Genomic DNA, 26,388 nt, shown 5'->3' on the forward strand with positions numbered 1-26,388 from the left:
TTTAAACTGTATTCTCGATAGCTAACTACTGGAAGGAAGTGGAGAGTTTGTGGCAACGTTCCTTCATCTTATTTAGTAAAACAGAAAATGATTCCTTATTTAAACGGAAATAACTTATAAATCTACAATAAACATTATTAAAAATAATTTTCAATAACACTTTGGCTTACTTAGTGTTAGTTAGTGAATTAAAATTATTTTAAAATGAGAATGGCATCGCTTCCTAAATGCTTTAATGTACATATCTTCCAAAATGTGAAAGATAAAGCTACCAAACATGCTAGGAAAAAGCCCCTTTCGTACACTTCTCGGTAAAATCAGAAAGCAACCACGCCACTCCCCATATAACGGTTAGGTTGAAAACTGCTAAAAGTGCGACAACTCACTTAACAAATGCGCTACAAGCATTAAATTTTACAACCTAGATAGTAGGGAAGATGGTTGAATAAGGGGAGTGACACCACCCACCTATAAGTGAAATCCTATATCTCAGGAAGTACTTGACCGATTTCGACCAAATTTGGTGTGTGAGTGAGGTGTGGTTTGTGTCCTCACTGTCCTATCATACACTGTGAACGGGCGTAATCGGATGACAACCACACCTAATCTCCCTATAACAAACTTTGAAATTCCATCTGAATCTTTCACTTTACAGTTTACAAATCAAACATCAATTACATTATCAAAATAACATTTTGCACAAATAGTGCCCTTAAGGTATGTATTTCATCTTACGCCCCAAAATTGTCAGACTATAACTTTTATAGTCGGTAAAACTGTGAGGTCTTGTATTAAAATTCGGGGGAAATATTTTTGTGTTGACAGCCTACCTTTGTGGCGAAAATGGGTAAAATCAGGTCAATACTTTCCTTAGCCCACATATACCTAAAATAAATATTTTCCAGCTTACAGTTAGTTCAGAATGAAATTGGAATTTCCCAGCCTTTGGTTGATGTTTTCCTCATATACCTTATATATTAAATTCAGATTTGTTTACATATATCTCATTTGAGTTGACATGCAAAATGTGGTAATGGAAATAAGAGTGTCTGGGGCTTATAATATTCACAAGTTAATAAGAAGATACCAAATTTGATTTTAATTCTTTTACGATTTTATCGAACAATGTATGTTGAATTCATTCGCAACAGTTTTTCTTATAAAGTTTTGCCAGAAGGTATTTCACTGGCTTAGATCCTTACTTAGTATAAAATGTTCGGTTACACCTGAACTTATCGATAACAATCGATTGTTGCAGATGTGGACATCTGTTTGCTCGTTAACACATTATTCATAATGGAAAGTAGGTGTAAGAAAACGTAAGAAATTATTATATAAATTATTTATTATAAAAATTTCAATATATAATATATCAGCAAAACAGTAAAAATAACGGATGATAGAAGGAGCATGGAAATATTCGGAAAAATACTTCTGAACGATGCGCCCAAATGGCTATACATATACGATGTACACTCTATATACATACAGTGGATAACACAAGTATTCAGAAATATTTTTTTATGATTATTTAAAATTGAAACAAAAATTTTCTGGAGTCAAGTTTTTATTTTTAAATAATAAATGAAATATATTTGTTTGTTATATATGCGTATAAATTAATATTTTGAAGGAAAAATGTCTCAATTTCTCACAGGTCCAAAACGCTTTAAGAGCGGGTTCCGACCTTCCGTATCGTTTTCTAGTCGATCTTTTCAATATAGACAGAAGACAAGGACCACTTTTAGTTAATATCTCCTATTCTTTTCTTTCAAAACTAGAGCATCATTATCAATTGGAACACAGAATCTTAGCCAACATTAGGGTGTTCGTCGTTTCTCACGTTGGTTTTTTGTTTTTGGCAAACGTTTCTTGAAGTTAAATTAGTTTACTTTTTCCATATATTTTATATGGGATTTTTTGATCTTTTTTTTATTTCCAAAACTAATAAGTCTACAATCTACTAAAAGTGATCTTCGAACAAAACATTACTTTAAAAGTTTGTAATGGTTTTTATCCTAATTTCAGCTGAAAGTTTAGCGGCGTTAGATGATTCCTCTACAAGTGCCTTCGAGCATAGCTCAATAAGTAAATAAAATAGATCATATAGCCTCACGATTAATTTGGGAGAGAAGGGTGGATGACGCAGAAGCATGCGATTCGATTGCGGATCTTACAACATTTATACAGATGGATCAAAAATGGCTTATGGAGTGAGAGCCGGATCAACCCCACAAGCATCCAGAATACTGCAGTGTCTTGCAGGAAGAAGTCTTTGCGGTCAAGAAAGCGGCTGAAAGATCTAACAACGCAAGAAACAACATAAACAGGAACAATATATATGCAAGTGCTGACAATGAGATCAGGGCGAGATAGAATGCCTTAAGGACATCCAAGATCGCCGAGATCATGTGCAATAGCACTGAAGTAAAACACGCATACTTTTTACTCACACTGTTTCGAAAGGACTGCAAGACGGTGTTTGCCTAATGGTGGGTCACAACCTATTGGCATCACATGCGAGCCGGATGGGCATAAGTAATGACGATACATGCATGAAGTGCAGGGTAGTAGACTTGAGAGAGACGCAGAAACACCTCATATGCTTCTATCCAGCATTATCTAGAACTCGTCTTATACCTATATCTAGGAGCTGCGCAGTTCAAGGGACTAGATGAAGTATCAAAATTAAATATCTTCAGCTTGTATTATTAATGAACCTCCATCTGGCATTACTCAGGACCAGTAGGCTTATGTATAGCATGACAGCTGGCCAGTATAACCTAACCTATCCTATACGCAGTTAATGTTGTTCTTTAAATGTGCTGAGCATTCATTTAGTAGCACGAAACTAAACTGAAACTTTTGGGACATTTGTAAAAAAAAGAACTTGGGAAATAACGAACACCTAGCTAACATTGGTGCTGTCTTTTGATTCCTTTATACACAGGTTGCACTTAAAAATCAGAGACCATTTCATGCTCGGTAAGCCGGCCCTCCTGGGAACATATTTGTTTTACAATTTCATTACCAAATAAAAATTTTTTTATTATTGTACTTTGTTTTTATTAGTTTTATTTATTAGTTTTATCAAAATATATAATATATGCGAAATATTACAGTTTTGTTCGTATCTAACGGGAATGTATGCTAAGTATATTTAACTGCCTAGAAAGCTTCGTCATAAAATATAATCGATATTATTTATACATCGAAGGTAACTTATAAAGGATGTGGAAGAAAATTCAACACTAAGCCGAGATAACAATTTTAAAAACAATTTACTACTTATTAAATAAGTAATAACAATAATAATATACGACTGGAAATACCGTTCATAAGTATGTATAACAAAAACGCCGAATATCTGTGGAAAGCGAACGTGTGATATTATGTACTGCTCTCCTATTTCTGTATCGTTTTCAGTGGCACCATCTGTTCTGGATCATCTGGATAACTACTATCCCTTCTGGGTTTACGACCCGCGCACTGTGCGAACCATGTGTCACCCTTGCCAAAGTTCTCGCCATCTTCTAATGACTCGGGCATAGGTTGGTTCATTGTCTCCGGTAGGAACATAACCCAAAATCCGGAGATGAGTGAAATAATACCGAAGACAACGGCAGGAATTTTCGGATCAAACGAATCGAGCAGCGTGATGAGTGGTGTGAGCGCACCGGAGAAACGAGCGCACATTGAACCCAGACCCATTGCCGAGTTACGCACAACAGTTGGAAACAGCTCAGCCGAGTAGTTGTAGATCACAGCAAAGGAACCGGCAATAAACAGTTTTCCCATCATAACGATACCCGTCGACATGTTGCTACCTTGTGCAATAAATGCTGTTGCAATACAACATAGAGCGCCAGCAATCATAAGCGTGCTGGTGATGGGACGTCGGCCCAAACGATCCAGTACAACCATAATTGTAAAGTAGCTAGGGAACTCTACGAGACCCATAATGAAGAGTATGAGGAAAGGATTGCCATATAATTTGCCAGCGCTGAGCGAGAGTCCGTAATAAACGAGCGAATTGGCAAACCAACAGAGGCAAATATTAAGTGTCTTCATACGTAGATTGGGTGTGGTGAAGAGACCACCCAACCCGGCAGAGGGCTTCTCCTCCATTGCAGTCTGTTGTTTGGATTTCTGTATGTAGTAATTCTTATCCACCGGTATGCCAGAGCCGTTAATGCGTAAACCTCTGACGACAATATCGACCGCCTCCTCAGCACGTCCCTGCATCCACAACCAACGTGGCGATTCATCTAACCACCACCAATGGCCAAGCAAGAGCAGACCGTGTAGACCATAAATAACTTGCAGCAGCTGACGATCCTTAATGAGTGCACCCCAACCGGCTACCAACATGATACCACCGGCAAAGACAGTCTGTAAATATAAATTGAAGCAATATTTTAGTCAAAACGCAGCATAAAGTACTATATTATGATACGCACCTGAAATGTAATGCCGCAAACAGTACGTTTACTGGCGCCCACCAGTTCCATGGTGAGTACGAAGCCACAAATGTATGAGCCGGCCGAGCCGAAGAGACCCAAGAAGAAACGCGCTGCCATAAATGAAAAGTACTCCGGTATAAAAGCCACTGCGACACCAATGACCAACTGTAACAGCGCCGACCAACAGAATACCGTTTTACGTCCAATTTTATCAGCTAGACCACCCAAACTCACAGCACCGGTGAATACGCCCAACATTAAAACAGTTTGTGCCACAGAACCGAGCCATCGGCGATCGCATACCAAATTCCAATCGATAGCGCGTGTATCCTGATAATATGTACGATCATAAACATACGAGGTACAGGCGACTGTATTATTTTGTGCATCGTACATATGACAGTTATCCAACTCGCCCGTGGATTTTAACGGTATCGCAGCGAGTATGTCCGAGGAGTTCCAAGGTGTGAAAGAGTAACTGCTATTGTCGACGCCCTCAATGAAGCAACGATGTTCTGGCACTGCCGCAATGGTGACTAGCGAGAGCAAATGCAGACCAGCTGTTAGGCCAGAGAGCACTTGCAGAAAGAATTGTATAGCCTGATAGCGTCCAAACTCGCCTGAAAATTAGAAAAATGCGAAATAAAATTCAATTGAAATTGCTGGTGGATAAATTAGCTGTATATTATATCTCAGTAACGACACTACTATCACTATATTTTTAATCGAAAAATTTTTTATACAATAATAAAAAATAAAGAAAGTCACAGAGGTCCTGCTATAGCACCTTGTGAAATTTTATTCGAAATAGTAACGTGATAAATGTTTTAACTTCCCGCTAAGAAAATTGAAAATTTTCTAAAAATTGGGAAGTTATTGGTTTCACCCCATTTTGCAAAAATCGAGTTCTCAACAGATCTCGACGTTCTGAGGGTCGAGGAAGCTTCCCCGAACATTTCTACGATGATGTGCGTATGGCTGTATGTATGTGTGGATGTGTGTGTGTGTGGATGTATTTAAACCTCTTATAACTTTTAAACGGCTCAACCGATTTGAATAAACTAAACTAAATAAAAATAAAAATTTTAAAAAATCGTTTTTTTCGAATTTCTTCCAAACGACTCGACCGATCGATACCAAAAACTAGTGTTATATTAAACTCCCATTAAACTTTTGAGCTCGAAGAGAAGAATTTTTTAGGGGTTGTTCAAAACTTATTTTTTATTTTGAATATTGACGACAATAACATCGGGAAATTTGTCTTCGAAACACGTTCTGTCAGCATTACAGAGATATTAGATATTGCTCAACATCTCTTATGGATCATGTCAACACATTAAAATAAAAGGTCTGACCATCATTACTTGTGGCGAAATATTTTAACAAACAACAAAACGATGTTTTCGATTTTTTAGAACTAAGAAAGTGGCGAATCGAACTGTTAGCTATTAAGAGTAAAAGTAATACACGAACATTTAAAATAAAGGTGGCCAGAGTTAATAAATTGAAACAGCTTTTTTAAAATACATTACGCATTTTTCATAAAAGTTATTTATGTATAATTTCGTGCCGATATTGAATTAACTTTCAAAATTTGAAAAAATAATATACAAATTTTGAGTCAATGATATTTGTTTGAAAATTGGCGAATTTTTTTCGGTTATAAATACATTGCATACTTTTAGGCGTTAGTGTATAGTATGAACATTTAGTTAAGTTATTGCTGAGATAGTGCAAAACAATGGTATATATCTTAAAAATTTTTTAGTGGAGAATCTATGAGTTTCTGCCGAAGAACAACAAACAAATTAGAAAAATCGTAAGAAATTTCTGTTATGATAATTATTACAATTTAACATTGTCTATTTTAAGGTTACGTGTAGTCAGCATTACAAATCATTCTAGGTAGACAATAATTTCCAAATGTTCAAATATATTTTTTGGGTTCACTTTTTTACTACTTACTAATTATTCATTACTAATGCCTTTATATGCACTGATGCTTTTGTTTAACTTTCATATAGCTTGCATTCGCTACTTAGCTTAACTAACTGCTTACTATAGCGAAACAAAAAAGAAATATATAGGTATTTTGTCTAACCAGTTACTGATATTTCATTCACTTAAGTATACCGCTAATGCGGTTAACTTGAAAATTGCATTGGAAAAAATTAGAATTTGTGGTTACGGTTAGTTTACACTGAAGTGAGTTTAAGTTTGTTTAATTTTTTGCTTTTTATTTCAATTATTGTGTAAGTTTATGGTATTAGATATGTGTATATGTTCACAAATGATTATATATTTATATACAAATCTAAATTAATTAATTTTTTTCTTGTTGAGAGTGCGAAATATAATCATTATACGATTTAACGATCCCTATAAATCATATGTAACGATCGTCGTGCTTGAAAAGTTGTTATTTATGGTAGACTACGGGCATACATTTTCAAGAAAATGTAAGGAATATACTTATACTCACATATATGTATAGTTAGCGCTTAAGAAACGCTCTATCGAATTTGGTATAGAAATATAATATATATTATATGTACATATTTAAGCAATATTTTATATCTTATACATACAAGTATATTCGCTGGAACTTAGCTAATTTTTCTAATAAAATAAATAAAAAAAAAATATCTTTGAAGAGTTGCAAATCGAACAAACAACTGGCATAAGTCATATAAACTGCCATTATCAATAGAAAGGGGTTATGTAGCTTTAAAGAGGTCCTCTGCACTCTCTCGTTGCCTTCATTTGCAAATTATTTTGGCCAGAGAGCGGTGCTCAGGCTTTAACAGAAAAGTGGTGAATAGCGGACAGCTGTACTTAAGTTTATTCTTCTATATATATATTTCTATATCTTTATTAGAAATGTGTTTATCAAATGCAAACAATTACAATAGTCAGCACTTTATAGCTGAACTAAATTTTTATTAAAAATAAGTATGTAAACAATAGATTATTTCTTATAAAATTCCACTGAACATAAACCTAAATGAACATTATAGGTATAAGCGATTCTATGTAAGTATATAGTAATATTTTATACGCCGGCAACGTTTATTTTAAAGCGGAAGAGAATAGGTTGATATGATTATGATTATGAGATATAAAATTATATGAAAATATATATTTATACTGATCGGTTGGAGAAGAAAATATCAGTTTATTTTGTCAAAACTAGATAGTCGGGTAGGATCTATGGACAGAAATGTCGGATCCTCATATAACTGGCGCTACTTGTATTTGTAGTGATCTCCTTAAAGTTATTTTAAAATTGAATTTTTTTCAGTACTTGAGTGGCTGATGATGGTTGGATAAGAGCATATTGCCTGCTAAAAACCTAACCTCTGAGATTCTTTGTATTACAACTGCTTCTTAAACTAAGGAAGGAAGTTTACTCTGTAACCAATTCATATAGACCGATGATTGTGACATATTCTTTTTTTTTAACTATGGAAACGATTTGTGACAACTATGTTAAGCAACCCTACGAATAATGACTTGAGAATATATTCCCTAGGTTCTTCATTAGCTGGAAATTAGACAAGCCAATTTCGATGGAAACTCAAGTACGGACTATCAAGGAAGTTAGGAAGCTAGCACTTTCAACTTCTAATATATACAAGAGCGGAATCAGAACGTTTGAGAATGCAAGCGGTATCGACCTAATTAAAGTACTTGTGCTGGTGAAAAGAAGAGAAACCTACTTTTTCTTTAGCAAGCTGAGAAAAAAGAACCAAGCTCCTTAAATGGTTCTAATTCTTAAATCCGACCAATCTCTCTCTCTCTTTTAAATGTCAGGTTCAATGCAAGAACGTGAGAAATACAAAAAGCTCCAACGGTCTAATTCATTATTTAGGAGACTATATATTCCTGACATATAACTACAAGTAGTTATTCGTAATCAGTCGTTATGATCGTGTTTGGCAGAGAAACCTGGTATTACTAAAAAACTTAATAATAGCGAATTAAGTACAAAGATTAGAGCGGTCCCTGGTGACTCACTTCTAAGAATTTACTTCCAAAGTACAATATGTTACATAATATAAGTTTCTGACGACGTAAATATGTAAATAAAGTACAAGGGGCTTTCAATCAAATGCTTTATCGACCTATTCGTTTCAAACAGCCAGCCAATTGCTGATACATATGAACTAACATAGAATCAACATTTATTTTTTAAACTATTTTTTATCAACAATTCGTAAGAATTAGTTTGAAAAATGCATGTTAGTAAAGGGGTTTATTTTTTAAAGCCAATAATATTGTTACTAACTTTTCAAGGATAACAACAAAATTCACTCGACATATGAATCTCCTTAGATTGCATAAGATTATTGCTATTTTACTTTTTGTTTATCAATTATATGGACATATTTTGCTTGTGGGTCAACACCTTTGGTAAACTGGGCATGGTCACGCTCTCTAAGAGGTTAATTCTACCTATTTCCTAACCATGCAGGCTATTATAACCAAATTCACTCTAATATAATCCCTTAAGCAACCTTACCGACAATGCAAAAATCGGTTGATAACGCCGCCCCCTACCCATATAACGGTTCTGTTAAAAACTACGCGGTAAATCAATAAATAAACGCGTCAGAATCATACAATTTGCACATACATTTATAGGAGAAGGTTTCATAGAAGCCAGGTTCAAAATTTTACGATGGGCGTGGTACCGCCCACATTTAAGTGAAAAGCCATATCTCGGGACCTGCTCGACCGATTTGAACCAAATTCGGTAGATAGTAGTATTCTGAGCAAAAATGGGCGAAATTGGACTACAACCACGCCTACTTCTCATATAATAACCCAACGATTACCCTCCAGCTTATAGACAAAAATTGTCCAAATCGGACCAAAACTGTTCAAGCTCGCAGCTACCTAATATATGGACTCCAGTTTCCATTTCGAAATGTGTATCGAAAATAACGGTCTATCTGTGAGATATATTATAGAAACTCAGAGAGTGTTCTTATCTGATAATAATATGTCCTTGTGCCAAAAATGGGTTGAATTGGATTAATAATTCTCTTAGTCCCCATGTACTTAACAGAAAATTTTTCCGGCTGACTTGAACCACAAATATCGGTCAATATGTGAGTTATCTTAATGAAATTGAAAGCGCGCAATTATCTAATAAAGATGTATCTTCGTACATTAATTGGGTGAAAACTTGCCCAAGCCGCCATATAACTAATATCAGAATTTAAAAACATCCGATTCACTATATCTTCCATATATTGCTGAGCTAATGTGGAGTTTAGTGCCGAAAATATGTGATATTGGACTATGAATTACCCAAACCCCCATATGTAGTATATAATGATTTTCGTTATTCCAACAACCCCTATGCTCTATATATCGATCAATGTATGATTATATATTTATAAAACTGCTTGAAAATATGTTCTTGTATACACCTGAGCAATGCCAAAAATTAATGAAATCAGCCCGGGTTTTTATTGCCCTTAATACAACCTATCTAATGTTTACCGACTTCCCACCGGTCTTTAAACCGTTTAGGTTGAACAAAATGTGTGATACTTTAAAAAATTTAAGTGGACAAGCTTACTTAAAATTTTGTGGTTTAGCGCTGAATATGAATCGAATTGGCTTAGACCTTGGTCCAAGCCTCAGAACCGTAATATAATTAATTCCGATGCTCTGATGACGTTTGGCATATCAAGTCAATAAATTAATTTAGCCTTTTCGGTTGAGTTTATGTTAGATATATCTTATTTGAAGATGACTTTAACTTAATCTCCAATACCAATAATATAAGTTAAGAAAATATAGATTTGATTGTAAACCATTAAGTTTTGCCGAACAATGAATATTAAATTCTTTTGCAACATTTTTTTTTAATATGAAGTTTTGCTAACACCTGAAGATATTTCTCCGAATTTGATCCTTGCAAGTGGAAAGAATATGAAATGTTCGGTTACCACCGAATTAAGCGCTTTCTTCCTTATTTATTATAATTTTATTATTATATTATCTTTCTTTCACACTAATATTAATATGTTTTATATAGTACTAAAAACCGTGAAACAATTATGCTCAATAAAGTTTTATCTGTGAAATGACTAGTCCCCACAGATAAGTGCATCACCACTATCTTTTCTATTATTTTATGTAAATCATTTATGTTACTGAAAGTACACAAAGTTTTATATAGCAATATATTAAATGGATGACCTTGCGCATAATTATAATTGCCGTTACTAGTGTAACCTTGAAATTAAATTATAAAAATTTAATTACGACTTTCAACAAATTCGCTTGTAACTGTAATAGCGTACAAGCATGATAAGTACATATGTATATATTTACATATCTGTGGATGTACATAAGTATATACCTATACATACCTAGACACAGCTTAAGCAAAAATTGTGGCTTATTAAGCGTAGCGTACTTACTGTAGCGAAATCTCTAACTTCAAGCTATTAACTGTTATTCGGACTTTAATGTTTTGTTTACTGGCAGATAATATATATGTACATACATACATATATGTATGTATGAATGAAAATTTTTAAATTTAAAGAAAATTATATACCAAATAGATGTCTGTTTTTAAGCTTTGCCACAAACTATCAGCGTAGTTATGCCAGAAATAGTGCTATAATACTCAGCTTGAACTGTTATTATAGACTTTGAATGAGATTCCTTCTAACGAAAAGACATTTGAAGTTCAAGCGACAACTGTGACCAGTCATTGAGTTTCATGGGTGCTCAACTGGCAGTAGCTTCGGCCAAAATGTTTTACCGGAGACTTAAGTCTGGTAACATGGGGAGCAGAAAGCCCTTGGATTTCGGTCCAATCTGCTAATTGGGTTTGTCACTTTGGGGAGATTCATGATGACTATGATTTAAACCTAAATGCTGGAAGAACTAATAAATTCAGTTCAATGTGGATTTTCATAAGCAACCGGATGTCGGACCCACAGCACGGCAGAGGTTTTCGGTCGGGCTCGAACCCGAACAGGGTGAAATAGGTGTCCCTTCCACCTTACTAATTGGTATCCAAATAATGCTTGTCAAAAGCTTGCTTCTCCATAGTTACAGTATAATAACGTACGATCACGGCGGATGTACATGAATCGAACGGATTCTGATTTTAATCCGACTAAAAAATGAAACAAAACCACAACGTCACTGTTCCTACAACAGCTAAGTTTACGGACCCGGAATTTTATTTATACAAGAACTGTTAATTCGGAGATTATCTCAAAAATATTTCGGTATAGTTTTTCTTGGCCTACAGCACTAACAAACCATAAAGTTACAACAATAGTCAAAGTCCTTCAGAAATTGAGTGAAGTTGTAGGTTTTAAAAGTCTCAATTTAATTTTACAATATGTAGTATACCAAATAGCTAAATTTATTGCGACATATTAACCGTAATTTATTTACACTTATTATGGTAATATTTCCAAATGACAATTTGTATGTCAACATATTAATAAAACAATAATTTTTCAATTATTAAGTCCGCGTACAATATTTGTAGCTGTCTTCACTTTTCAATTGTCTGTCGAATGAAAAGAAGCTCAATGGCTGAAAACTAAAACAAAAGGAACCAGAGAATTTAGCAATTTCTGCAGCGCAATATCGTTATTTGACATCGATTGTCTGTCAGTGATGTAAGTGACGGTAATTGAGTGCGTAAATTAAACATGCTTGCTTACAGACACACATTCTTAAATGTAGATACTTATGTAGGTATATGGAAAAATATATTCGATACATTTACAACGCCCATAAATTGGGCCAATCATTGTAAATTAGATGAGCATTTCAGAACAATTAAAACAAGTGACAAAAGCCACATGCACTAATTTACTCTTATACACATACAGTATAAGTGGTGTAGTGGTACTCAAAACCAATGGCTGAATGTTGACATACTTACATACATATGTATGTACATATACATATTTAGGAATACCACGTGATCCAATTTGACCAACTCACTCAAAAAAAGATTCCGAAACGTATTCGAAAACATTTCCTTCTTCTATATCTCGCTAAACTCGAAAAATTATCGCTTCCTATAATTCTTTTATGTTCGCAAAACTCAAATACCTGCTACTAGGACCTAACAGCTTCCCGACTGATTTCTATAAAAGAAGCGGGGAAATTTGACGAATTGTTAGCAAGTGCATGAATATCTTGAGAATACCATGGCAAAAAGATTTTGGCATTCCTCTGGCAAAAAATAAAAAGTAAAGAACAGCAAAAGAAATTTTAACTTACACTACGGGATCTTCCAAATTATTTTACTAAAGCCTTGTTACAATCGTGTAATGTAAACCGCTTAAAAAGAGAGAGAGAAAAGAGATCTACCAGCCTTCCTAAGAGCAACGTTTTATTAAAAAAGCCAACGCTTTATTACTTAATTTTAGGCTTTAAACTAGCAGATTCAATAAATCATCATCATAGCTCCACAACCCGGTGCTTGTCTTCGCTTGCTGCAATTTAATTCTTCAATTTCTGTCACACACATTTTATAGAAATAAACAAAAGTTGTCTTATTTTTTTAAATAAAATTTTGAGGAGGAAAAAATGTTATATATATTTTGTTTTATTAAAATTTTGCTAAAAAACTCGATTTTTGTGAACTTGGCAAATTTAATAATTTGTTGTGAGTATTTACCAATTGTTAGTTTATGGTAAATTGTAAGTAAAATCGAACAAAAAAGTGGCATAAATAAATAAACCGGTAAAGTAGAATTATCATTTAAGTCACTATATACACATACCCTCTTGTATTGAATTAAACTGAAAAAAGTGTTGTTGCTTTTACGTATACATTTTTTGTGAAGAGAAAGCTCTGCTCACACATTTCAAACATAGCGAGCAGCGATGTGTCGAATCGAAGGCAGCTTTCGCGTGTTCAAAAAGAACCGCCTTGACTTTAGCGACATTTTTAATTGAATATTAGCAAATTAAGCTATTCAATTGTATTTATTAATTAATTTGACTCAAAGTTCTTTTCTATGTTTATGTATGTATATCATATACATACATGTACATATATGTATGTATACAAACGTGCCTAAGCTTTCTTGCATACACTAATTATATTTTCTAGCTTTAACACTATTGAGCCGCTGACTAAGATATGAGAGCGTGCCAAAGTTCAAACAAAGTCATTAATGAAGTCTTTTTTTATTACATTACCAGTCTTGTCTTCCGCAGATTTGTTCATTATTATAATTAAATATTTCCTAATTAGAATTAAAAGGTTTTTAGCTTCGCAAATAAGTGATAATTATGCAAACTCTCTTGCATTCAGAAAAGTTACTGTTTGGTGTAGTTTTTATGCCAATTCCAATAATGGTAGTCAGGTGTCCCATGTTAATGTCAATCGTTTAAATTCTACAATACATGGTTCCAGCTTATCGTGCGAAACCACTACTTAATTTGAACAAGCTTTGATGAACGAATCACATCAGAAATGTGTCTGTCAATTAGTCATCTGAGTCATATTATTTGTCCTGTAAGGATTCCTTAAATTGATAGTCTATATTTATAATCCTGACGTACGGACCAGTTGGAAATCCAATATATAATTCATCTTAAGGGGGTATTCTAGTGTAGAATTTCAAAAAAATCGATTTTTTTCATATTTTCAAAGTTTAACTATTAAAAAATATGTCTACGAGAGGATTTTTAAAATTTAAATATTTTCGGGGATATATATACATTTTACTGACCCCGCCTCCAAACTGGTTCGGCTGGCCCTAATCGAACAAAAGACTTAAGGCGAAACTTTAAATGTTTTTTTCTCAGACCAGACTTTTACAATACGATACCCACGATTTCTCGAGTTCTACTTTACCGATTTACTTGAAATTTTCATCTTCTTTATAGACCTCTCTCAAGTATGAACTAGCCTCATCTCCAAATTTTAATTTTTAATATTTGAAAAAAATACAATAAAATAAGAAATATGGTAAATAAATATTTTTTTTTTTTAAACAGTCGCCATTTTGTCCTTTATTTTACATATCGCTAGTTCATACAAATGCGACATTATTGCAGATTGATAATCTTTTTTTTTTCTCATTTTAGATGACTATGCGGGTTGACATCATGGGTATGCTCATGTGCCAATTTTTTGAGACCCCCCCACTTAATCAGCTGCCAGTTTTTTTTTTAATTTTTATCAATTATTTTTCAATTTTTTTCTGTACTCTTGTAACTTTAATAAATAACTGATAAAACAAATCGATAGTAAGAATAGATCGACTAGTACATAAATAGTATACTTTAAATTAAATTCCTTAAACTTTTCTAATTTAATAATAATCGATAAATTGTCCTCAGTTATTTGTCTGAGTGATTAAATCAATCTAGCAACAAATTTCCAAAGCATTTACGAAAGGTCAGTTTTGCTATAATATGTCGTTAGAAGCATTATCAGTAAATACCGTTGCTATCAAATCGATTTATCAGTATCTGTATATAATCATAATTTAATCAATAACAAATATGAAAATGTTTTTGTAGCACTTCGGATCCCACTATAACGTCAGAATAAGGCAATACATTCGTTAATGAATGTCAACAAAGGCTAGCGCTTAATCCCGTTTGACTTATAATTACTGAATACACCTATACGATATATACCTTACTCTGGTTCCATACTACTTGCTGACAGGTATTATATAGGTACATACGAGTATATATATAAGTAGATATATACTGCATCTGTATTCGGGTCTTTAACTCTAAGCCTATTCAAATAGTAAAAGACAGGGAGCTCAGATTTAATCACATAATCACATACTTGTATGATGCACATGTTGAAACCTATGGCTCATATATACTTATATACTTTGCTTTGTGCACTTAAGTATCTGTATCACAGTTAGTCGAGTAGTATTATTTTGGATTAAAAAACATCAGACGGAATATTTTTACTGATAAATATGTATTTGTATATATACATATGTATATACAGTAAGAACATATATACTTGTATGTATGTAAACTCGTATAGGTATGTACAGTGTGTACTTCAACGCCGTGATGTTTGCATTACCGATTAGACAAAGTATAGATATCACATCTATTTACCTATATATATGCATACATTTGTATATGTAAATAGATAATGGAGTTTTAAGTGATACGCCAACAGCTGTTGTTAGTTCGCAAAAATATTAGCTGTATGTCCCATCTTACTAAGTAATCTAGATTGAGTTAATGGATTTTTGAGAAAGTATATATATATTTTCATACTTAAAACAAATTAAATCGGTATGATAATAAATTTTTACAAAGATAAGTATGTATGTACCTACTTATATGAAAGATAGTCTGTATTTACACTTTATTCATTTGAGAACTTCATTTGAGAGTTAAGATCCGACTTTGACCATCTTATATAATAGAATATATACATATAAGGAAAGATGAACATTAACAAATCTAAGTAATGGACTCAAAAAAATAGTAGAATTATAAGGGAATGGAAGAAAAACTAGCAAAAAATATGTTTAGAACAGAACTAATAAGAAGAGTGGACTCAAAAAATCGCAAATCTTACATAGGGATATTCAATAATCTCTGGAAAAACTCAGAACCAATTTCGATATATTTTATTATACCCATTCTATGGCTTCAGTTATAAGTATTTGTTCGGATCTCAAAAAATACTTAACCCCGAAGAATGATATTCAAAAGCCTAAACCGGACAATGACTTCTCCTTTAATTATGCACACTTAAGCAGATTGGCTTTAGGTATGCATTTTCTTACCTAGTATATTTAAGGTTTTTATCTGATCATCTATTTAAAAGCTAGGTAGATGCCGATTTATTCAAGAGGACTCGAATATATGTTTAACAGTCACTGGCAATTGAACTTCTAGTTAACTGGCTTTAGGACAGTCATCAAAAGTCGCTAGGCTCGCTCAATAGATGGAAGACAAGTCACATGTATTATTTAACGGTAAAAATCAAAAATATATCTATAATAGAACGTAATAAAACTTGAAATTAAAAGTAAAATGTATATAATATTACGTAGAAATTATTTGAAAAGACCATACCTAAAAGTGTCGAAAGATTCACTCACTACGCATAGTATACAGTATACACAGTATATAAACATAGCAATAGCTCAACAACAATTTACAGCCCACAGTTGGATGTTTTAGCCGTGAGTGTTTTAGCAATGAGATTAATTAATTAAAATTGCAAATCAATTAAAAAGGTTATAAGGGGTTCAAATTCATTAGATGTCATACACGAAGCTATGCAATTATGTTACATATGTATATACGAGTAAGAAAATGATATATTATATATTGTATATCATAGGTTATCACGGAAACCGACTCTGTTCTCTTATTTGACTTTTTCCACAAGGCTGTTGTGAAAGCTGAATACAATATTCGTATCTCATAATATTACACATAAGGAAAAGAAAATTAAATGTTGTGTTGGTCTCTGAATAATAACATTTATTAATTTTGAAAAAATTCCTAGCATAAATAAAAAAACTTGTGACCTACTATGGATGTGTACAAATTATATTCCCGCCTATCAATTTAACGGAAGTTCATATTATTTGGAATTATTACTAATAAGATAAGAATGATATTGCAGAGATCATTTAATTAGCTTTAAGGGTAAACATATCCATACGATGGAGTACCCATTATCTAAAATCTTAAGTTTCTACCCTTACAAATCCACTGTCAGGAAAGGTCGTCCTTCTTTAGGCTACGTTCCCCAACTCACGCCAACTTTTTTCCTTGGTCTCTTGCCCTAATTAATTGACCCGACAGATGTTGTTGTTGACAAGGCTTCACAGATCATAAATAGACCATACTGCCGATAATTTTTGTTTCGAAGACCTAAAGTTGGAAGAACCATGCGTTCCATGGGAGCTGGTAACTCATGAACGAACTAAAGTAAACCACTTTTCATAAAGAGAAACATAATGTTACCCACAAACTTTTCGATGATATTCAAAGCAGATTTAAACAGCTCAACGAAACTCCTTTATTTTTTTTACATTTAACAGGATATATATATGAGTCCATACATACCTACTCATATATATATGATCATCATGACGAGCTGAGTCGATTTAGCCATGTTCTCTGTCTGCCCATCTGTCTGTCCGCCTGTATATACGCGAACTAGACTCTTAGTTTCTCTTTAAGAAACTGTTTATTTGTCGGAACAACCGATATAGCTGCCAAACTGATCGATCCAAATCAAGATTTTATATGGAAAACATTTTTATTTGACATAATATTAAATTATTTTCCGAGTTAGCACTACATTCTCCGAACAAATTGTTCAGATCGGACCACTATAGCATATAGCTGTCATACGAACTGATCGATCAAAAACTGTATTGAAAATCCTGTATTTAAAACTTTTTTATTTGACGAGATATCTTCACGAAATTCGGCACGGATTATTGTCTAAGAAAACGGTAAAATCTTTGAACAAATATAGCTGACCCAAAATCATGTTCTTATATGGAAACACTCAGGTAAGAGATCAGATTTCTTCTGTGAATTTTCTAAACATGCTCCGAGTTTTTTTTCGAAAGCTTACAAAAATATTTTATTTGTAACGGTGTTTAAAGTAAGAATCTATAACCGATCAAAAATAAATTTAATAACTAGATATATTCAGGATTTAAAGTAGTTCCCAAAAACATTATTCAAGTGGTAGAATAGCAGAAAATGATATCTTGTACAATTCGCTGTAGTGTTGAAGCGTTCGTGTCAGTCAGCTGAAGCACGAATGTTTAAAATATTATACATTTCCGAAATCTTCATAAACATTATCTATTGAACTACGTAGGGTATTATTATTATCTTTTGATCCCTCATTTACAAATCCATCATTTTAAGGTAAAGCTAAAAATATTCTTACTTTACTAGCAAGACGTACAAATGCAGATTAGGTTCCTGTTGTTCTTTTATTTTTTTTCAGATAGCATGAGTTTCTAGGAGGAAGGTTCTTGTAAGGGTGATTCCGAATATTGGCCCGGTAGCCAATATCCTTTGTATCAAAATTTCAAGATAAGAACAACGAAGCATAGAATTTCGATTTACTTTTCTTACTAACAGAATAAATTGGCAAAGTTATGGCATTTCTGAAAGCTCTTGACTGGCCTAACTCTTTAATATTGTGCCCCAAGTTGGTGATTGACTTTTATCGACAGTCGTGTACTAGGTAAAATGAAATGAAAACAAAATTAAACAATTATATGTATATATGGTATTTAAAAATAAGTTTTCAATTTTCTAATGTTACGATCGCTGAACGAGAATAGACGTTAGCGTTTAAGCTTTCCAAATACGTTGCGCATTTAAATCTGCTTATTTACTTATATCAATATTTATACATTTATATTTTCATTTAGCATTATTAAGTATTTTTGAATAAATGCATTTGTACATAATTAATTATCGAGTGAGCAGTACCCGAGCGCTGTTTTCGACACGTGGTGAACGAACTAACTTTTTATGGTTTCATAGCAGTATCATTCTAATTTTATAACTTCGTTTATGTTTTCAGAATGTTTTATTACTATTTAGGTGACTAAACGAGTTTGTGATAATCACGTTGCTAGCTAATCGCATAATTTCATGGTAAAAGCGGATTTCTATTACCACTCAATTAGTTAGTGATTATTTGTAAAAATCTATTTGAAGAACTATGTGTGTCTAGAAAACTCGAAAAATAAATGGAATAGGTATATTGTAAAAGTGTGTGATTTCGTCTCTGATACAATGCTTGATATTTGAAAATTCTTCACATTATTAAAAAAAAATTCTTATATATCAATATTTGGAAAAATCCATGAAAATTACATGAAAATGTTTAATTTTATGAAAAAAAATTTTGAAATATTTTTTATCTCAATATTATTTATATTGGACAGACTGGCTAGCGACTTGCGATGAACAAGCATAAAAATATCGTTAAAGCCAATTTCACAGGGTTTTTCTACAGGGAATGTTCATGTACTTATACTTACAGCTAGAAATGTATTGTTATGATCAACAGTTACTTTGTTTTTCTCATTATATGGTGCAAAAATAACTTGTGTAAGTGTCTATGTAAATATGGTATATATAGACCTACATATATGCTCCTATAATATTTTTTTTAATTCTAGACACATGAAAAGCAAATGATGTACATATGTAGCTATTCAATCCGCAATTAAAACAGTATTGAAAACTCGAACGTTGGCACATGTAAATATACTTACATATTCATACATATATACATTTATGTATACAGTAGTCGATATTTATATAAATACTTTATCACACTTAATATAAATTTTGAGTACAATGAACTGGAATGATTAAGTAAACACAGTGGAAACATATGTAATTTTGATATACATATACATAATTCTTAGTCAGTGTTAAGCCAATACAAGCTTTATAGAATTTAATTAGCATTACTTATATGTATAGGTATATGAATGTATAGAAAAAGGAGACTTTGGGCAAAAAAAATTTTTAAAGTGGGCGTGCCGCCGCCCCCTTAATGTTTTAATGCACATATCTTTCAAAATGCTTAAGTAAAATCAACCAGACTTGCTGAGAAGAAGTATTTTTAGCATTTTTTCATACAATGTGAAAATTGAAAAATCAGATGAAAAATACTATCAAACATATCTGTCATTCTGTAAGGTTTAGTATTGAATGTTGAAATATGAAGATAATATTGTTGTGATGTCAGCATGCCCTTGAGCCAAAAATAGGTAAGACCATCAGCCCCCATATATCAAATATAAATATTTTCGAGCTTCCGGTTCACTTTTCACCACATCTATCGGTCAAAATGTAAGAAGTTTTAATGAACATTCTATTCGCTTGCCTAAAATGGATGAAATCAGCGTAATACTTGCCCTAGTCCTCATATACCTAATATTCGGATTTTCAAACATCCGCTTGATTTTATATCTTATATATTGGTCAATCTGTGAGAGTATAAAATGAATTAAGCCCTTCCTTACTTGTTTCAAATAATTTTTTTTTAATTAAAACTATTAAATTACTATGTCAAAATTTCATTAAGAGCATTAAAGCACTAATTAATCTTAAAATAAACATTTAATTAAACGAAATAATATGTTTAATTAATCATTAGTTTAAATGACTTTTAATGTATAAACTTAATTAACCTCTTAAGCTTGTGTTTTATACAGTTTTGAAGTTGCTTTTTGGTTTTGGTTATTCAGAAACAGTGGCAACACTTTCTTAAAGTATATTCGACACAGATATTATTCAAAATTATTTAATATAATATGTTACTTATTTACTTTCTTACTTCAATGCAATAAAAAATTTAAACAAGTGGCAAGCTTCTAAAAAATTACTTTTTATCTATTTAGTAGTACATTACTATGAAAATATTTAACTTATTTTATTAATTTAATTGAGTAACATTTTAAACAGGTGGTAGCCCACACACAAAATTTTTTTTAGTGTAATTTTTCTAAAAACCGTCCGATGGCTAACGGTAAAATTTTATTTATTTTATTAATTTAAGTGAGTGTGCCTTATAAAAAGGTGGTAAATCCACTCAAAAATCGTTTTAAATACTATGCCTTCTGATGCCATGATCCTAGATATTTTAAAAGTTCGTTTATCTACTAAATTTAATGGTTTACATTTTTTAATAAGGTGATAAGAAAATAAAAAAATATTTCAAAATAGTAGCATAATATATAAGTTTCTGATATTTTGCGTTACATTAAAAATGTTTTAGTAAATACTTTTTCAAAATTGGCAGCCTTATATATTTTTTTCTTTACAACTTTTTATATCAAAAATTATACACACTGAGCACTTTGTAATGCTGGCAGTATATGGGCCAGCAACACAATTTCGCTATAGACGAAGTTTTTTGTTGCCAAGTCTGAATAATCTAAGGAAGTTTAACTTCAAAAATACTTACATATGTCTTTCAGGAAATACAATAAAAAAATATTACAACATACAAAACACTTGAGTTAACTTGACGGACGTACCAGTGGTAGATATTGGTAATCAAACTGTTTCTAACCTTATTTTAAGTGCTACATTTTGGAAGCGCAACAGCAGACCAAAAACTTTAATAATAAATATATTAGCAGATGGAAAACATTGACAATAACAAATGGGTGTTTAGTAAATGTTCCTGATTTACTTATTACAGATTATCACAGATAGAAAAAACACTTCAAACGAAATCATAAGACCTCTTGAGAATTTATAATATACTCGATAGATAAGATCCGAATCCTTGAACTAAAATGCTTGCTGCCTGCCAATTATTGCCTATGTACGTACAATATATAAAATAGTAAATATGTATACAGCGTACAATTCGAAAATTTTTATAACCTACTTTTATTTATATATATATACATATGTGTATATACATACCTTAGGATGGGGCAAACATATTTTTTTTCGCTTGGTACCTCTAAGAAAGTATCTCCAGGTATGAGCTCTTCATTGTAACGGGAAGGACCTCCGACTAACAGTTTTCTATTGTTTTCTTATTAGCAGATAGAAAAATTCAAATCTCGCTTCCAACCACTTGAGAAAATATCTCGTTTCATAGATTTTGTAGGAAATTTACTGCTCCTTAGAAAACTCTAAGGCGGAGGACTTTCCCATTACAATTAAGAGCCCAAATGGTAGTTGGAGAGACTTTTTTAGAGGTGGTTATCGGCCAATTTTTTAGCGTAATAAGGGAAACAAAGCATTCGACTTTTTTGACTAACCCTAATATACATATATATAAATATACTAGGTCATAAACAGGGTGGTAAATATTTTCATTTATTTTTTGAAATTCAAAGGTAATGAACACAAATTTGTATTTATACTATACATACATAATTATTTTTGCTTTTTTCTTTCGAAAACGAAAATCTTCCCGTTATTTCTGCAGCACAATTTTACTCAATTGGCTGGCTAGGTGGACTACGTGACATATAGTTACTGTTAACTCAGTTCCCAATGAACTTGGCTATTACACTGGAATAGCTTTTCAGATATTCCATTAAGACCTAAGTCCTTTCGCATAACATTGTTTATTCACGGTATTTTGCAGCACATGAGTTCATGAAATAAATTCATAGATTCCTCGTGATCATACATATGTGGCACGGAGAGCCATTCTACTCATGTCAAAGATCGCTCAAGCCTCTATCTTTAAGTTTAATTCTTTCAAAGAAAAATTATATAAAGAAACTGCCGGCTCATATTTTACTCCTAACTGTCACTTGGCGATACTGTTATCTTGGCTCGATTGTGTATCGATTTTTTCTGTGCGTTAAACGTTCCATCGGCTGTCACGAAGACTTTCAGTTCAAATGTTTGCCAGTTGCTGCAGCTGTCACTGTCAAAATAGCATATACTGAAGAAAACGCAGCCAATCATAATCTTTACCACCCTGTATATATCTGCAAAATGTATGTCAGTCGGTACACTCCCACTAAAACTGATATACCTACATATGTGTATTTATTGACAGATCGGTTGCCATGTTCTGGCTAGAATAAGTTACAAATCAGCGGGAGGACAAATAAATGCAAATACAAGAGAAATAGGCGACTGCACTACTAACAGCAACCACAAACACAATTTGATTGATAAGCCAACTCTGTACACACATACTTGTACATACAAAGCATTAAGACAATACTTTTTCAGGCGTTTCATATATCATACATATAAATATATACCATACATACATATGTACAAGTATATACACAAAAACATGTTATTTCAATAAGAACATTTCCCCTGTTCGCAAATATTTGCATGCCCAAAGTAATATCGTGTCTGGCTGACATTTATATGTAAGTATGTAAGTGGATCAGTTAAACTGTGTGTTAGAAATGTATGAATATTTTATAAATATTTAGAATTTTAAATTAAATGCGTCTAAATTTATGATAACAAAACATTTGCTAGACGTTGAGTGTATCTCTCGCGCGTGAAACTGCCAAAGCTATTATTAGGCCATAATAATAATAATTTGAGTTGAACGATAAGATTAAGATACCTAGCAACTGCAATGATGCAATATAGCAACAAATATATATAAGTACTTACATGTTCTTGTTCGGAAATGTGGGACTCTTAAAATAGCATATTTATAAATTTTATAGAAATATCACTATATTACACTAAATATTTTAACGAGTATAAATCACCGCGTTAAATTAGAAAAAAAAATCAGTTTTGAAATTAATAAATTTTCAAATTATTATTTTTTTCTTAGTATACCTTTTAATGGCAAGCACATAGGTATATTACAATTTATAAAAAATAATTGTATAAAGATTGCGACTTTAGTTAACTCCGTTGGGAAATGGTATGATAGTTTACATAACCTGATCGTGGAGAATAGCTTATCACAGAAACAACTGGTATAAATCAACATAATTCAATATAGAGATTAGCAAGCAATTCTATCTTTTTATTGAGTTATCCATAGAGTTTAAACATTCCAAGCTAAGAAATAGCAAATCATAGACGGATACTATAACAAACTGGCAACCCTAGTGTACATGTGTACCACATTTCTTCTAAAAATTTTAATTTTTTATCAGGTTTGGTATTTCTGACAACGCATTCATTTATATATCTCATACGAAATCAATGTCAAGTGCTTGAATATCGTGTTACATACATATGTACATATGCACAAGTATATATGTACACATATTAATTTCTAATCATTGAAGTTGTATTTAATCAACTAAAGTTAAGCAAATTGTTATCAGTAAAATATGTAACTGGTGTGGTTTTTTGTCACTGGGTCCACCGATTAATTTGTTGGGAAAAGAATGAAAAATACGGTAATTCATATTTTTTATTGTAAGAGAAACATAAAGCAATGTTTTGTTTATAAAAATTAATATAATTTTTTACTATACTTGGCAGTAATGAAACTGAAGGAAATAAGAGTTCAAACACTGTGAGCGTTAAGAATTTAATTACAACTACAATATTTGCTCTTTTCAATTTTAAAAATGCTACGCGTGTAAATAAGCGTTAAACATCTCGACTTCAATTAAATTTGAGTTCGAGTGCAAATGTGTGAAATAATGCATTTCTCAAATCTCAAAAGTTCTCAACTGACTTAAACTATAATGCTCAAATGGAATAAACTACATGTAATTCTTTATTACTCACAATGCTAATGCCTGCGAGGATGTGATAATGAGAACTTGAGAAAAATATTATTATCAACTTAACACAATGTTCTCAATTCGAACTCAAATGGGATTATGAGCAAACTATAACACTCAGCTTAAGAAAAATATTGTTTCAGCTAGTATTCTCAACTTGAGAAAATTATTATTCTAAACTTGAACTCGAATGTCTTTATAAGAGAAGGAGAAAGATCTCACATATATGGCAAACTTGAGAGTTATAGAACTTTAATGGCTAAAATGCTACCAAATTTTCAAATTAAGAATTGTAAATTTCTCAAGGGTTTGGAAAATATATTTTTGGTGTGTGTCGGTTATTGAAAAATCCATATTTATTTCATTTCATCAGCCATCTTTTTGCATGAGCTTCTATAACTTACAGACATATATTTAGACAAATGTATGTACATATTTGTAAGTTGTTTTTAAACCACGTTGATAACATTTTATATACAATTATTTACAATCAAGCTTGTTGTTGTTTTGAAATTTCAATTTGTTGTTAAAACTGTTCACTTGTACTGCTTATATACTACGCGACGGCAATTTACTTGTACTTTAGAATTCGTGTACTTACCAAGCTTGCCCATCAGGTCTTCAAGTACGTAATCCACTGCCATTTTTTAGGTTATTATTTTATTTTTAGTAAAATATTAAGTTAATTTTTTTCACTAAGAATAAAAATATATGTATTTGTATAAGATTTTATTTATTGTTTTGAAGTCAGCATGAAAAAGCGTTTAATTATTCTTTCTTTTGCTACACGTACCTATATGCTTTCTCAAAACAAATTAAGGCACATGAAAAAAAAAATTAAATTAATTTTCACTGACAAAACAGCAAATGCACTTTCGCGAATACAAAACTTGTCTAACCACTTTTGCTAACAAACGAATTTTTTCGCAAACAAAATATGTAAGAAAAATTCAAATTCTATTCGACTTTAATGGCACGAAGCGCTTATGATGTCTGCCACATTCTTTTATAGGTATATTTTATACATTTATTTTATTTTCTTTCGAAATCACTTCACTGCACACGGAATCCTCACAAAATTTACACTTTTAGTAAATATAATATATGAATACCGATCACAATGAGTCGAGCGCGCGTTAGCGATCCACTGCTGCACGCGTTACACAAACAGACAACATGAAGCGCTACAGACTTGAGTATACGCCACCAGTCAGCGCCATAATGAAACTGCGTGCGCGCAGCGGCACCGTTAAAAGTGAAACCCAAACATAGCGAACGCTTTGCGACGACGGCGGCATAAAGTCATTTCAGCTTGGCGCGCAGCGTCAACACACATTTTGCCAGCTAACAGCGTTTTGCCAACACCACTGCAGCGGTTTGTTGGTGCGCGTTTGAACTGAAAAGTAATAAAATTGCGCTGCAAAATACTCACGAGACGTTAGCGCGCGGTGCGCCCGGCGCTATGAAGTGCAAAAAGCCACGACGCGCACTTCACAACCGACAGCCGACAGTGTGCGCGTCGGCAGTTATCAGCTTGATGCCGTTGAATTAGAGCTCTCTGCGTTGCTCCATACAATTGCAAATTCTTCTGCTACATACTTGCTGGTGGATGCACTTATCTGCCGGCCCACCATATTATGGCGGCATCACTCACACAAACACATGCGCGCGCTGAACATTGGCGGTGTCAATGATGTCATTGCGTG

The 26,388-nt window shown here is 32.6% G+C and overlaps 1 protein-coding gene across 4 annotated transcripts; it reads right to left on the reverse strand.

The window, feature by feature from the left end:
- Positions 1-3,041: 3,041 nt before the first annotated feature.
- Positions 3,042-25,947, reverse strand: LOC106623045 (organic cation transporter protein). 4 transcript variants are annotated; one of them, XM_070108549.1, is made up of 4 exons: positions 25,795-25,947; positions 25,284-25,482; positions 4,461-5,083; positions 3,042-4,392 (listed from the first exon to the last, which is right to left on the reverse strand). In XM_070108549.1, exons 2-4 carry the CDS (start codon positions 25,324-25,326, stop codon positions 3,406-3,408), a joined length of 1,653 nt encoding a protein of 550 aa, XP_069964650.1. In that variant the 5' UTR covers positions 25,327-25,482; positions 25,795-25,947; the 3' UTR covers positions 3,042-3,405. The 4 variants fall into 4 exon arrangements, with proteins under 4 accessions (XP_069964650.1, XP_069964651.1, XP_069964658.1 ...); XM_070108550.1 differs by having other exon boundaries at positions 25,284-25,486; positions 25,795-25,918; XM_070108557.1 differs by having other exon boundaries at positions 25,284-25,377; positions 25,795-25,910.
- Positions 25,948-26,388: the final 441 nt, after the last annotated feature.

The sequence above is a fragment of the Bactrocera oleae genome, chromosome 2 (genome assembly GCF_042242935.1).
Source record: "Bactrocera oleae isolate idBacOlea1 chromosome 2, idBacOlea1, whole genome shotgun sequence".
NCBI lineage: Eukaryota > Metazoa > Arthropoda > Insecta > Diptera > Tephritidae > Bactrocera > Bactrocera oleae.

Bases quoted from the DNA above. Each gene is read 5' to 3' on its own strand.
- LOC106623045 (XM_070108549.1), bottom strand. From the start codon at position 25,326: ATGGCAGTGGATTACGTACTTGAAGACCTGATGGGCAAGCTTG. The intron at 5,084-25,283 runs GTAAGTACACGA...TCTAATTTTCAG, and splicing joins AGACCTGATGGGCAAGCTTG to GCGAGTTTGGACGCTATCAG. The intron at 4,393-4,460 runs GTGCGTATCATA...TTATATTTACAG, and splicing joins TTTGCGGCATTACATTTCAG to ACTGTCTTTGCCGGTGGTAT.